Here is a 15055-nt window from a genome sequence, read left to right as displayed (position 1 = left end):
ACCCTCTACCCACAGAAACCCAAACTACTTCACAAGTCATGACATCCATCTCCAGATGGTTGTGGTGGGGTGGGGGAGGGGGAGGTGCCATTGGAACTATTTGATGATTTGTTCCAATGTGTGTCCCACGAGGTAGCATCACTGGTGACTTGGGCCTGGGAAAGGATTGCCAATGGCTTCCCTGTGACTCTTCAGGGCAAAGAAGGCCACAGATCCTGTTCAGGAAACTGAACTTTGGATAACCCCTGAATGAAGGCCCTTTGCATCAAACTCAGATCAGCCTCTAGAGGTATCCACAGAGTGGAGCTTTTGTCAGAGGGTGGTGAGGGATGCAAAAATCATAGCTTCAGCCATATTTATTCTACAAGATGGAGCTAGAGGAGATATGCTATGGTTTTAATGATCCAGGGGGAGATCATGTGGTTCTGAGTATTATATTGATTCTTTTTATTTACTTATTTTTAATGAACTGAAAGAGAAAGGCCAGAGTACTTCTTAACTCTAGCACATGTGGACACAGGCATCGAACTTGGGGCTACATGCGTGCAAGTCCCAGGCCCCAGAATAATTTTGATTCTTTTGCAACATGCAGAATCTGCCAACCTCATAGGCAGGTGATTTCACCTTCTACTGAAGAGAGAATCCTTGAATATGGGGGATCTGGAGACAAGTGATAAGGAACATACTCCATATGGTCCTGGGTTCTGAAGGAAGCCCTGGGAACCATGTTCTTGCTTGGTGCAGGAGAGTGCTGGACGCAGAAAAGAAACTTCCTTGACATTGATGTTATGAGTTCCATAGTTAAGACTGCCATGCTTCCTTTTTTTCTTAAGTTGCTCCATTTGCAAATATTCTCTTATCACTTCCATGTACACTGAAGTCTCCAGAGAGATCTAATATTTCAAAATGACATCTTTCAGAGTTCCTCTAGTACCCGTCATAATTATCTGAGGGCAGGGAATAAATAAAGTAACATGGCCCCATGTCCCCGACCATCACCCGCTCTCCGCACCCCTTCCTTATTTTCTCATTTGAAATGAGTCATTATACCAATAGTCTGAATCTGGATCCTGAATCAGGACCATTCCAACAAAGGAGGTCATCTGTCAGCAAATACTTTGATATAGAGGGTGTGGGAGCCACTGATACCCTGATGGCTGATTCTCCATTTAGGCTCCCACTGCAGTCCCGGGCTCTAGAGAACAGTGTCAGTGCAGCTAGGTCCTTCCCACCTGGGTCTGTGTTATCTGAGTTTGTCATTCCACACAGCTGGCACATCTCAAGGAACCATACTCAGACCTGAGAATGAATGCTAAATACATAGGCAGTTATATGAAGTTCTAACTATGTCTACAGATGGGACCACAGTCATGCAAGGAGGGACCAGGGGAGGTCTTTGGGAAGAAGCAATATCTAAACTGAGCTTTTTTTTTTTTTTTCTTAGCAGAGAGTTTATGTTTTATATCAAGTGCTATGGGAAATTACTGACAGAAGCTGAATTTCAAACTAGCTGAATTTCAGATCTACTGAAGTAAATCATTGAATGTACTAATGCTCTCACAGATGTAGATATGAGATGAGATTGAAGATTCAGGTGAGGAAATTTATGAGGAGCTATTCTTCCAGTCTATTATGCTTACATATGTAGCAGACTTGGCAGTGCTTTGATTAACTAAACTGAGCTTTAAAAGGGAAATAAAAAATTTTTTAAAAAAAGCTTAGTCCAGAATGTACACAGAGGGGTTTTTCTGAGGTAAGAGAGTCCATGTTCTCTGTCAGCTCATTCAGGTCACCACCCAAGGTAATTTTTTATGTGATTTATTTATTTATAAAAAGGAAACTTTGACGAAAGCCATAGGATAAGTGGGGTACAACTCCACACAATTCCCACCCCCAGAACTCCTTAGCCCATCCCCTTCCCTGATAGTTTTCCTATTCTTTATCCCTCTGGGAGCATGGGCCAGAGAACATTATGGGCTGCAGAAGGTGGAAGGTTTGGCTTCTGTACTTGCTTCCCCGCTGAACATGGGCATTGACAGGTTGATCCATACTCCCAGCCTGTCTCTCTCTTTCCCTGGTAGGGCAGGGTTCTGGGGAAGTGGGGTTCCAGGACACATTGGTGGGGTCATCTGCCCAGGGAAATCCGTTTGGCCTCATGGTAGCATCTGGAACCTGGTGGCTGAAAGAAGAGTTAACATATAAAGCCAAACAAAATGTTGACCAATCATGAACCTAAAGGCTGGAATATTGTAGATGAAGATTTGGGGGTCTCCAATTTGTAGATAGTTAGTAGTCCTATTTTAGTTATATTCCAAAGGGCCAATGACTATATTAGTGTTTTTTTCCTCTGAGCCTGACATCTGATATGCAGGTAGTTATTGTCTGGGGAGATGATGTCATGGCTGGAAAAAGGACCAGAAAGCTGGATCAGGGAAAAGAGTAGCTCCCAAATATGGGAAAGGTGTATAAATATTGTTGACTGTAAACCCCATTGATTTGATCTGATCTGGGGCCCATATTCAGCTTAGGAGCTTATGTGACCTCTGCAAGAGACTTGATCATGGATGTATCCATAACTCCCAGGACAGGACCAGGCATCTGACAGATGGTATCTTATTTAGCTAAACAAAGAAGTGAATAGAGAAAGCTGAGAGTAGCCAGAGCAGGGAGGACATGGGGCAACCTGAATATCAGCCCTGGCTGCCCACTCAGCTGCCAGCCTCTCCTGTTACTTTAGGATCTGAGCTACTGAACTCTGACCTGCCCTGGAACCCACCCCCATCCTCCTGCTCTACTTCTGACTCCCCATGAGGTTCTGTTGGAGGTCTTTAAGCTAAATGTGACCTACAGCTGCCACAAAGGAGTGCTGACAGAGGCCATCAAATCTAATGTCTCAGTCTCAATTAGTCTGCTCAGTGCCAGGCCCTCAGCCAGGGGCCAGGCCTCTTTCGCTGCTGCTGCCTCCAGATTTGTTTGTCATTACTGCTCCCAGTGGAGTGTCTCTGTCTTCAGCCTGGCTTCTTCCAGCTTCTCTACATGTCTGTCTCCTCCAGGATTTCTGTGTCACTTAAGACTCTTCAGTTCTCTTTTATTATCATTTGTTTTTCCAGAGCACTGCTTAGCTCTGGTTTATAGTGGTGCCTGGAATTCGGAGATTGTACCTGGACTTGTGGAGCCTCAGACATGAAAGTTTCCTTTTATAACCATTATGCTACCTCCTGGCCCTTTTCATCCCTTCTTAACAGTCTGACTTTGGCTCATGCTTCCAGTAAATGCATATAGGGAGAATGATCAGAAAAGGAGGCAGAGGAAATGGCACTAAATGTTTTGAGGAGCTTATCAAAGCTTTTAACATCTCTGTTACTCTGTGCAGAATGTTCTGGAGTTTTCCCAGTCCAGGAGAACTCATAACAAACACGTGGCTAGTTCTGACTCCTTTCATTTCTCATGTGGCACAGATGTGGACTTATTAATTCTTCCACTTCCTCTAGGGAATTTATGCCAAGTCAGAGTTATTAGACTTGGGATCTCACCAGTCCACATAGCAAGGGGTGGGGGGAGTTCAAGGGTTAAGCAATTATTGGGAGTAGAACTCAAGCTGGTTTTTTTATTATTATTTCTTTGGAATGTCATATAAATGTTTTTCTACACTTTGTCACAATGTCATAATACAGTGTCCCCACCTCTGCTTCACATGTCTAGATGACTTCTGGCTATGCAGGGGGGAAAAAAAACTTTGATTTTCTTCCCTTGGATCTCTTAAGGAAACATATAGATTATTAATTCCATCACTCTCAGTTACCAGGCTACATACATATATATTTACCTCTGAACCATGTAAGACACATACAAAACACAATACCTAGTTTCAAGCACCTTTGTGCTCACAGCCTCAGTGCAAAAGTGGACAGGAATTACAGACTCAGAAATAGAGTGGCCTCTAACCTACTGAACTTACAGCAGTCCCACCAGTCCTCAAAGTTTTGGTGACCCCTTGGTTTAATCTATTCCTCCTTTACCTTCCTCCCTGGAAGGCATACTTCTCACCAAGTCTTACAAGATAGAGAGAAATCAAAGGATCATACCTAGTTGATCTTTACACAAAGAGTAGGAAATATGTCCACAGAAAACCCTGCACCTGAGTTTTTTTTTTTTTTATAAAAAGGCAACAGTGACAAAAGAAGGGTACAACTCCACACAATTCCCACCACCAGAACTCTATATCCCATCCCATCCCCTGATAGCTTTCCTATTCTTTATCCCTCTGGGAGTATGGACCCAGGGTCTTTATGGGGTACAGAAAGTGGAAGGTCTGGCTTCTGTAGTTGCTTCCCCGCTGAACTTGGGTACTGACAGGTCAATTCATACTCCCAGCATGTCTCTCTCTTTCCCTAGTGGGGCAGGACTCTGGGAAAATGGGGCTCCGGGACACATTGGTAGGGTTATCTGCCCAGGGAATTCTGGTCAGCATCCTGCTAGCATCTAGAACCTGGTGGCTGAAAAGAGAGTTAGCATACAAAGCCAAACAAATTGTTGACTAATCATGAACCTAAAGTCTGGAATGGTTCATATGAAGAGTTGGGGGGGGGGGGTCTCCACTTTGTAGATAGTTAATAGGCCTACTTCAGTTATTCCAAAGGGCCCATTACTATACTAGTTTTTTTTTTTTTTCCCTGAGCCTGACATCTGATATGCAGGTGGATCTAAGTTATTGTCTGGGGAGATGATGTCATGGCTGGAAAAAGGACCAGAAAACTGGATCAGAAAAGAGAGTAGCTCCCAAATATGGGAAAGGTGTATAAATATTGTTGACTATAAACCCCATTGATTTGATGTGATCTGGGGCCCATATTCAGCTATGTGACCTCTGTATCCTTATACATCTGAACTCACATTCTGTGGTCATGAGTCAGACGTTGCAAGTTGCCCCAATTTTGTTGGTACTCTTCATGTTGGTTTGGCCCCTTCCCTCTACCTCTGAGAGAAATGGTTTGGTCCTTGCTAATTTTGCGCCCCGTTTTCTCCCCACCCCGTATGCTAAGGACGTGCAGAGTCCCAGCAGCAGCAGCGGAAGGAAAAACATGGGGAAGCACATGGTGTGGTGATTTGCCCGTTTGTGAATAAAGATTAAACTGCAGCTTCTCAGCCCAGCTGTGTGTCCCTGAGTCTGTCTCTGTCTGCCACCACAACGCTGCTCGGCCGCTGGGAGCAGGGCAGCAGACATGGCAGGGCCAAACCAATTTTTCTCAGAGGTCGGGGGGAAGGGGAGCAAACCAATATGACCAACACAATTTCAAAACTCATCTTCCTCAGGTGGAACATAGAGTATGTTTTCCAGCCTCCCTTCGGAGGATGGAACATTCTCTGCCATTGTTGATCCATGTTGCGGGCAAGGTCCTATGGGAGCTCACTATTGTGTTGTTCCTGATAGAGATGACCAGTAACAATGGAGAGAGGGATTTATTCAAAGTCTAGGCCTGTCATGTCTTTTTGGGGATCTCAGGATTCCCCAACTAGGGCCCCAGCTGATGGGGTGGTCTGATAGTGACTAAAGAGTCATCGGTAAAGTATGCCAGTCTCTTGCCCTTATTCAGCTTTTGCAGTCCTTACTTTGATAAAGTTAGCTTTGGAGTGAGTGAGGGAAGTATAATAGGAAGTAGGTCAGAAGGTTATCTAAGTCTAAGTAGATACTATTTCATTAGGAACTTTATGGTGTATTTTTAGGTCTTTCTACTTGCTTGCTGCATATACTGACTCACTGCAGACTATTGTGTATTTTTGCTTTCAGGTATATATTTTGCCCTAAATTATGGATACATGTGAACATATGCTCTATCTCATGGGACCTGGTCTATATCTAGGTTTTAGGACTTTCTTAGGAAGTGAACCTCCTGGAATGGAATTAGAGAATCCTATGAAAGGAAAGGTCTCACCTGAGTAATGAAGCTGAAGGGTTGACATTCCATGCCTGATGTCTCTGGACACAGTCTGAAGTGAAGCATGCTGAGGTGGTACTCTTTGTGTTAATTAGGTTGGGATCAGCAGAAGCAATATTATTTGGTATGACTTGAGAGAAGTATGCAGGAAAGTAAGCCCCACCCTAAAATTTCTAGGACTGGGGGAAAGATGGGCTCTAAAGAGGAAGCGGGAGGTTCCTGCTATCTTAGGGTTTAAGAAAGCAATAGATAGTTATTGCTGTAATCAAATTATTTAGCATTTGGGTTAACTTTGAAAATCCCATTGTTAGGATTTTCTGTATCATACACAATATCACCATAATTTATGTTCTATGACATTATTTGTATATAGCTATGTCTTATAGAGTAATGCCACCGGTTGCCTCTGGTCTCCCTGGTATAAGCTTTTAAGAGAGTCAACATTTCAAAGACTCAGCCTATGGTCTGTGCATTAAAAAGTTTGAGACATTCAATCAATTTCCCCCCTCTCATATTAATTAGTGATTTATATGACTACAAGTTAATAGGCATGTACATAAACACCATTCCCACTACCAAAAGACTGTGTTGCATCCCACCCCTCCCCCTCCCCCTTCCTCCCAGTAAAGCTGAACTTCTTCCCTCACCCTCAACCCAAATATTTTTACTTTGGTGCCCTAATCCAAACTCAGTCAAATCCTGCTTTGAGTTTCCCTTTCCATTCTTCTTTCTCAGCTTCTGTTTATGAGTGGGATCATCCCATACTCCATACCCATCTTTATCTTTCTGACATAGCTCACTTAACATAGTTCCTTCTAGCTCCATCCAAGATGGGTCACAGAAGGTGGATTCATTGTTCTTAATAGCTGCATAGTATTCCATTGTGTATATATACCACAGCTTTCTCAGCCACCCACCTGTTGTTGGGCACCTGGGTTGCTTCCAGGTTTTAGCTATTATGAATTGTGCTACTATGAACGTAGATGTACACATATATTTTTGGTTAGGTGTTATGGAGTCCTTGGGGTATAACCCCAGGAAAGGAATTACTGGGTCATATGGAAGGTCCATGTCTAGCTTAGTGAGAGTTCTCCAGACTGCTCTCCACAGAGGCTGGACCAATTTACATTCCCACCAGCAGTGTAGCAGGGTTCCTCTGTCCCTACAGCCTCTCCAGCATTTGTGGCTGCTGTCCTTTTTGATGTATGCAATTCTCACAGAGGGTGAGGTGGTATCTCAGTGTTGTCTTTCTTTACATTTCTCTGACAATCAGTGACCTGGAGCAATTTTTCATGTGTTTGTTAGCCTTTTGGATCTCTTCTGTAGTTAATGTTTTGTTCATATCCTCTGCCCATTTTTGGATGGGGTCATTTGCTTTTTTGTTACTAAGTTTGCTAAGCTTTTGCACCTGAGTTTTTAATAAAGTTTTCCTCATAACTGTCAAAACTTGGAAACAACCAGATGCCCTTTAGTCAGTAGTGGAGAAATACACTGTGTTACTCCCAGTCGATGAGATACTTACTACTCAGTGCAAAGAAGCAAATGAGCATTTAGACATGAAGTGAACTGACGTACACATCATCAAAGAAGTCAGTCTGGAAAAGTTACTTACTGTGTGATTCCAACATTCCAACACAGAATGTCCTGAGGACATTCTAGGGAAAAAAGGCAAAACTATGGGAACAGCTAAAAGATTAGTAGTGGGATGGGATAGTGACATACCTGGTAAAGCACCTGTATTACCTTATGTAAAGACCCAGATTCAAGCCCTTGCTCCCCCTTGTGGGAGGTGGGGGTGGTGGGAGGGAGAGAACTTCCCAAGTGTTGGAGAGGTGCTGCTGGTGTCTCTCTTCTTCTTCCTCCCTGTTTCCTCCCCCACTCAATTTCTCTGTTTCTATAAAAATAAATATTTTAAAAAAAATAATAATTAAAAACAAAAATAGTGGTTCTCAGAGTTTAAGGAGAGGACAGAGGCACAGATAGAGCACAGAGGATTTGGGGACAGTGAAACTACCCAAATGTCAACTGTGGATTTTGGGCGATAATGATGTGTCAGTGTGGGTTTATTTATGGTGACAAATGTCCCATGTGATGGAGGTTTTGATACTGGGGCAGGGGGAGCTGTGTACCTGTATGTAGAGACTGGAGCCAGTCTTTGAGAAATCTCTGTATGCTCCTCGTAATTTTGTGTGAATCTAAAATTTCACTTTAAAAAAAATAGTCAGGGCCAGGTGGTAGTGCACTTGGTTGAGTGCACACATTACAGTGCACAAGGACCCAGGTTTGAGCCCCCAGTCCCTACCTGCAGCGGGAAAGCTTTGTGAGTGGTGAAGCAGGTCTGCAGGTGTCTCTCTGTCTCTCTCCCTCTCTGTCACCCCCTTCCCTCTCAATTTCTGGCTACCTCTATCCAATAAATAAATATAATATTTTTTAAAAAAATAATGAAATAAAGAAAAAGTAAAAAAAAAATAGTCTGCTTATTTTAGAAGGGATAGAGAAAAGATAGGACACAGTTTCTACTAACCTCTACTGTAGCCTCAGTCCTCCTCTCTGGCCTCTGTGGTAGAGAGAGGGAAGTTGGGGGAGGTCCCTGGGTCCACCGCTCCCCACCTGAGCATGTCAGTGACTTTGTGCTGCCCCAAGCAGGTAGCGTGGAGGCAGTGATGATCCGGCTAGTGAACGGCTCGGGTCCGCATGAGGGTCGTGTGGAGGTATTCCACGACCGACGCTGGGGAACCGTGTGCGATGATGGCTGGGACAAGAAGGATGGGGACGTGGCGTGCCGCATGCTGGGCTTCCGAGGTGCACAGGAGGTGTACCGGACTGCTCGATTTGGACAAGGTAAGGTGCTCCGCAATGTGCTCTGGAGAAATCCTAGAAGCTCTAGTCCTTTCCACAGCCACCAAGCTGTCACCTGGATTCCAGCCTTCATTCCCTGCAATGAGAGCTCACTGTCCCCTGGGAAAGTTGGCTGTCTCCAGGCAGAGTATCCAGACAGGCTTCCTTTCCTTGAATTAACTGTCTTTTCCTGTCTCTTGCTGAGTCTCTTCTCCATGTTGGGTTGTAAATTGTGGCTCGTTTCTAGGGCCCCTCCCACTTACCCCACTAAATTTTTGTTACAGTTTAAAGCTGACCCACAACACTGAAGGAAGCATCAGTGCAGTGGTATCTATCTATTTAAAATAAAAGTGAAAACTGTGAAAGGATCCCACAGTTCTGGGAGTGGGAACCTCTCTGATATATAATGAACAGGAGTGAGTTGCATATTACTTACCCCTCAGTGCTGCCCAGTTGTTGCAGTAACTCAGTTATTCAGGATATGCATTGGATCGACCTTCCCGTGGTGCATCCTGTGAGTACCCATTCATTGGGGAAACTGACGATCCTTCCTAGCCAACTGAATCCACATGGATCCCAGTCACTTTCAAAGCTATTAACTGGCTACGGAAGAAGGGCAAACGCTAGAAGAAGAAGAAGAAGAAGAAGAAGAAGAAGAAGAAGAAGAAGAAGAAGAAGAAGAAGAAGAAGAAGAAGAAGAAGTAGTAGTAGTAGTTATTCAGGGCTTCTGACTTCCCCCTCTACTCCCCCATTTTATCAGCTCATCCACTAGCCAGAATTCCCTGGCTCAATACCAAGTAGCTTTTGGAATTTCCAGATCCTATATATGCATTTAAGCTGATAACTTCAGGCCTGTTGTGTGTTTGTCCAGCTCTTTTATTGACTTCTTTATTTGCTTTGGGTGTGACTAATCCCTCAGAGATCTTGAGCCCAGAGTCTTTTCCTGGGTAATTTGTAAACTGATGTGTTTTCCAGGAGACATTCAATCTGCAAATTATTGCTTGGCCCCAAAGGGCTTGTTGTGTAAGACCCAGAGGGTTTCCAGCCAGGGAAAAGGCACTAGGGGAGAGACAGCATCCAGGAGGATAGAGAAATGAGGGCTCTCTTCCCAGGGCTGTGAATTCATTTCTTGAGAATAGATGCTGGCAGTCACTGCTCAACCAAGAGATATCTAAACCACTTAGTGAGGTGCCTTAGACATTTCTGTGGTGTTCTCTACAAAGAAATTTCTTCCAGGCCATTCAAAAAAGAGTGAAAGCATTTTACAGTTTTAACTTCAGACAGAGCTGACATTTGCTCTAAAAGGAGAGGTTGGTGGTCTGGGAGGTGGCACAGTGGATAAAGCACAGAATTCTCAAGCATGAGGTACCGAGTTCAATCCCTAGCAGCACATGTACCAGAGTGATGTCTGGTTCTTTCTCTCTCCTCCTATCGTTCTTCATGAATAAAAATTAATAATATCTTTAAAATAAATAAATAAATGGATAGGTCAGCCCACTGCTGAGAGATGGGGTGGAAAAAGACAGAGTAAGATCAGGCCAGGGTACCACTCCCTGAGCCACCTTCTCTAAAGGACTCTGAGTGGATCTATCCACTCAGAGTAGGAACTATCGCCTCATTTATCTTGCCTGGGTTGTTACAGTCTGTGGTGCTGAACCCAGTTCATGGCCGGCAGCCCTATGCTTTTTGGTGCCACTGAGAGACCTAACAAGTTTGGGTGCTGGAGTGACCAACTATGCTCATTTACCAGGAATTTAGTCAGGTTTAACACCCAGCTTGCCTTACTTTAAGACTCCCTTCCCAATCTTCAAACTGAAATGTCTTCCCTTGGGACTGAGACTTGAATCAAGGTTTGTGCTGTTTGTCATAAAAATCCTGCGTCTTCTGTATCAATGTTTCTCACATTTCAAAGCATAATCTTGTGGTTAAAATATGGGTTCTGACTTACTAGGTCCTGTTGCACTTCCAGAAAGCAGTAGTGGGTGGAAGCTGTGCTGTGTAGGACCATAGTAGGAGGTCAAAATTCTAAGCTACTCAAAGGCTCAGTCATCTTTCCAGAGAGTTTCTAAATGGGCTCCTACCATCCAGGACCTGCATAGCCATCTAGAACCAAAGACAACCTTGGGAGAACCAGCTAAAGCACCACTGTCCCCTACATGGAAGGTATTTTCAGACCAGAAGGTTGATACTCTTACCATCTGGGTGAACAGGGCCAGATACAGGCAAAACTCAAATAGGATTCTGCGGCCCTAGGATTTTTGGGAAGTGACCTAATTATTCATGACTTAAGGGTTTTCCTGTCTGCTGCTAAATATGTCTAGTTTGAGGCTGGGAGATAGCTTACCCAGCAGAGCAAGCACCATACCATGTGTGAGGCTCTGGTTTAAGAGGTGGTACCACATAGGAGCATGCAGGATGGCACTGGGAGAGCTCCATGGCTAGTGAAGTGGCACTTCAGTGTTTGTTTACCAGAGAACTGCTCAGCTCTGGCTTATGGTGGTGCTGGGAACTGAACCTGGGACTTTAGAACCTCAAGCATGAGAGTCTCTCTGCATAACCATTATGCCATCTACCCCTACCCCACTTTGGTGTCTCTCCATCTCATAAATAAATAAATAAAATTGGTGTTCTCTGTTCCCCTAAGAGAGCTCTCCAGCTCACTGGGGTTCCATTCCCTGGCAACACATTAAGAAAAAAAAATCAAACTGAATCTAAATAATAAATAATGTGAGTGTGCTTAGAGGAAGTGCAGGTTTGAAAATGGTCTGAGATATATATACATATAGTATATAGTATGTAGTATCTAGTAAGTAGTATGTAGTATATATTATATAAATATATATAATGAAGTCCTGAATTCAGTCCCTGGAAGCACATGTACCAGAATGATGTCTGGCTCTTTCTCTCTCTCCTCCTATCTTTCTTATTAATAAATAAATATTTTTAAAATCTTTATAAAAAAGAGAGAAATCTTTATTTAAAAAAAAGATCTTTATTAAAAAATCTTTATAAAAAAAAAAGAATGATCATCAAAACCCAGAACCACCCAGGTCAAGGTCAGACCCAGCAATGTTCCTACTCAGAAACCAGAAACCATGTTGACTTTTCTCCACAGGCACAGGGAGGATCTGGATGGACGATGTCGCCTGCAAGGGCTCAGAGGACACCATCTTCCACTGCAGCTTCTCCAAGTGGGGGGTGACAAACTGTGGACACGCTGAGGATGCAGGGGTGACGTGCAGCAGACACTGAAAGCAGCCACAGCCTATTTTCTTGGCGGGGGGGGGGGGGGCATTGCTTGGAGTCTCCCCTGATCTCCACACTGCTCTACTACCTAGTCCAGCACCCTCTCCTTTTCATATCTCCATTCTGAGACCATGGTGGCCTGCTGTTATTCTCCCCTGGGACATCTCCCAAGTGCAACTCTGGCATCCACATCTGTTTCTTCCTCTTTCCAGAGTTCCTGTGTGTGGGACCCTAGTCTCTGGATCTCTAATTGCTCAGTCTTCCAGAGGCCAGGCAAGGGGCTTCCCTGGCCATATTCCCTTTGGTGCCAGATGAATGCTGAGACCATACCAGTGACAAGGCAGCAGCAAAGATAGAGAGAGGGGCAATAGACCATTTATTCTGTAGCTCATTCCCAAACTCTATGACAAGACCCTAGACATCTCCTCTCTGGCAAGAGACAAAGCTGAGTCATTTTGTTTTCCCTCTTGGCTTTGCTCAGCACACTCTTTATTAGTTTGGGGGAACTAACCAAGAGGAGAGACCAGCTGTAGGAGCAAGAGAATGACACAAGTCTCGTGCAGGAATCCATCTGGATTTGAAATGAGCGTTCACAGAGCAACAACCATGTGTGTTACTTTCTTTCTTGGGTGCTAAACTCATCTGTCCACTTTGCACCATTTCTGCTGCTATCCTGAGTGAGTTGTGACATCCAGGGGGCATTGATCCATTCACCTGGCCCACAAGTCTAAAGATTGAGAAAGGCTGGCCAATGTTTCTACTTGAACCTTAGACTTCAAAAGCATCTTGGGCTTGAGACATGTGACTAAATGTTGACATATTCCTGAAACTATAGATGTGAGTTCAAGATAAGACATGACCAGCTCCCAGGTCAACTATTGGCTTAAGAGAAAAGCTGATTTGGGGCAGGGGTAGATAGCATAATGCTTACGCAAAAAGACTCTCATGCCTGAGGCTCCAAAGTCCCAGGTTCAATCCCCTGCACCACCGTAAGCCAGAGTTGAGCAGTACTCTGGAAGAGACAGACAGACAGACAGACACAGAGAGAGAAGCTGATTTGGTGGGCCACTAGGGCCTATTTGGGCAAGACTGAGACCCTGAGACTGACGCTCAGTGTCTGGCATCAAGGTTAAAGCCATATTGGCTGGGCCTGAGAGCTGTTTGGAAGTGTTGGCAATGAATATTCTAGGTCTCCTTGTCTGTAATGGGGTTAGGAAAGTATATATCTTGATGGATCCTACAGGAGTGACATGAAATGAGGATTCCCTATAATTTCTGGAACAGAGGGGAGACATGTGGTCTCGGTACCCTTCTCCTTGTAACAGGAAGATCATATTCTTCTTTTGACATGAGAATGGGGTTAACATGCACCTGTACATGTTCTAGGACTTAGGGAGCTACATGGTGGTGAGTGAGAACAGGCCTACCACACTTGGAGGAGTCACAGCTCAGTCCATGGAGACATACACACTGCCATGATGGGTAACATCAACTTGCCTGGGGAAGGTGATACCTGGGACCTTCTGAGTGTCAGACCAGCAAAGTTCCTGGGTGACAAAGTATATGTTATTGGTTGTTCTCTACTTATAATATGCTTTTACTATTCACTAATGTCATCATCAGAGACTCTCCTCCTGACCAACTGCTATGTTTACATAATACACGTGTACCCATGCATCTCTTTCTGGGACCAATATATGTATACGTATATAAATACAGCACTCTTTACTGCATAGCTCAGCACCCTGCAACATTTGTATTAATAAAAGAAAATACTAAAGATGGAAAGATCATTCCCAATGGGTTCTGGCAAAGAATCTAATTACCCAACAATGAAGACCCATATGAATTTCTATCTTGGCCTTTTTATTTTTATTTTTTTTTGGGGGGGGTTGTCTTGTTGTGTATGCAATAAAAACATCAGTGATAACTGTTTGAACTTTAAAGTAAAAGTTTACATATCTATTTAAGAGGACATGGGGACAACCATGGGCCTGCATTTCAGGGACTAAAGGAAATTAGGCCTGGCCTAAAGTATATCCGACCTTTTGTAAGAGTTTCAATAAAGTTAAAAAAAAAAAAAAACACATGTCACTAATAAGTTTTCCATCACATTCTTTCTCATGAAAACCCAGTGGATGAGAGGGACTGGTGAACATTGGGTGCTCATATTATCTTTCAATAGGGAACTGGTAGAATGGGAAGCTTATGAGAAGCTATTTTAAAGGGGCTGGGTGGTGGCACACCTGGTTGAGCACACATGGTATACTGCACAAGGACCCAGGTTTGAGCCCCTGGTCTCTACCAACGGAAGGAAAGCTTTGCGAATGGTGAAGCAGGGCTGTAGGTCTCTCTCTTTTTTCTCTCCCTCTCTTTCTCTCTATTATTCCCCTCTCCTCTCGATATTTGACTATCTTTACCCAATAAATGAAGATAATTTTTTTAAAAATTAAAATGAAAAAGGAAATACTCTAGTTTAAAAAGAAGAAGAAGCTACCTTAATCTTCATGGAAGACAAATAGACACAGTTGGAATGAAAAGACGACAGAACAAGCTGTCACCAGTCATATTTGGAAGCATAAGGAAAAAGTTTCAAGTATCATAAAACAACATCAAGACCAACCTTGGGAAATACTTGCTTTTGTATTGAGTAGAAAAAAAAAAAAGAATACCTATTTCTCACTTGGAGATGTGTTTCTATCCAGCAATATATATATGTCACAGATCTGGGGTTAAAATAAAACTTTTGATATCATGGAGCCTTATCACCTCATGAGAGGTGGACATTCCAAGGTACAGGACCTAAGTGCCACAGTTCTGGTCACACACTCATAGCTGGCACCTCTGGGAACACTGGAAGTTTCCAAGCTTGCTATATAGGCTGTCAAAATCTTCCAAAGGAATTCAACAGAGAAAAGCTACAAAGAAGACATCCTTTTTTTTTTTTTTTTATCCTCTAAGGAGTCTGATAATAGGGCAGAAAATAGTTCACCCAATATATTTTTGGCAATTTTCTAGTTATGATAGAGGGAGAT

The 15055-nt window shown here is 43.5% G+C and overlaps 1 protein-coding gene across 3 annotated transcripts in view; it reads left to right on the top strand.

The window, feature by feature from the left end:
• The window catches only part of SCARA5 (scavenger receptor class A member 5), a 134990-nt gene extending 120885 nt beyond the window's left edge, over positions 1-14105 (top strand). For 2 of the 3 annotated variants that reach the window (XM_060184889.1, XM_060184888.1), the window contains exons 8-9: positions 8580-8777; positions 11890-14105. In XM_060184889.1, coding sequence (XP_060040872.1) covers positions 8580-8777; positions 11890-12026 — 335 coding nt within the window. In that variant the 3' untranslated portion in view covers positions 12027-14105. The remainder of the gene's footprint in view (positions 1-8579; positions 8778-11889) is intronic. The other variant, XM_007517253.2, reaches the window with a different exon arrangement.
• The last annotated feature ends 950 nt before the right edge of the window (positions 14106-15055 follow it).

This window comes from Erinaceus europaeus, chromosome 2, assembly GCF_950295315.1.
Source record: "Erinaceus europaeus chromosome 2, mEriEur2.1, whole genome shotgun sequence".
Taxonomy (NCBI): domain Eukaryota; kingdom Metazoa; phylum Chordata; class Mammalia; order Eulipotyphla; family Erinaceidae; genus Erinaceus; species Erinaceus europaeus.
This window is presented reverse-complemented; position numbering and strand designations above follow the sequence as displayed.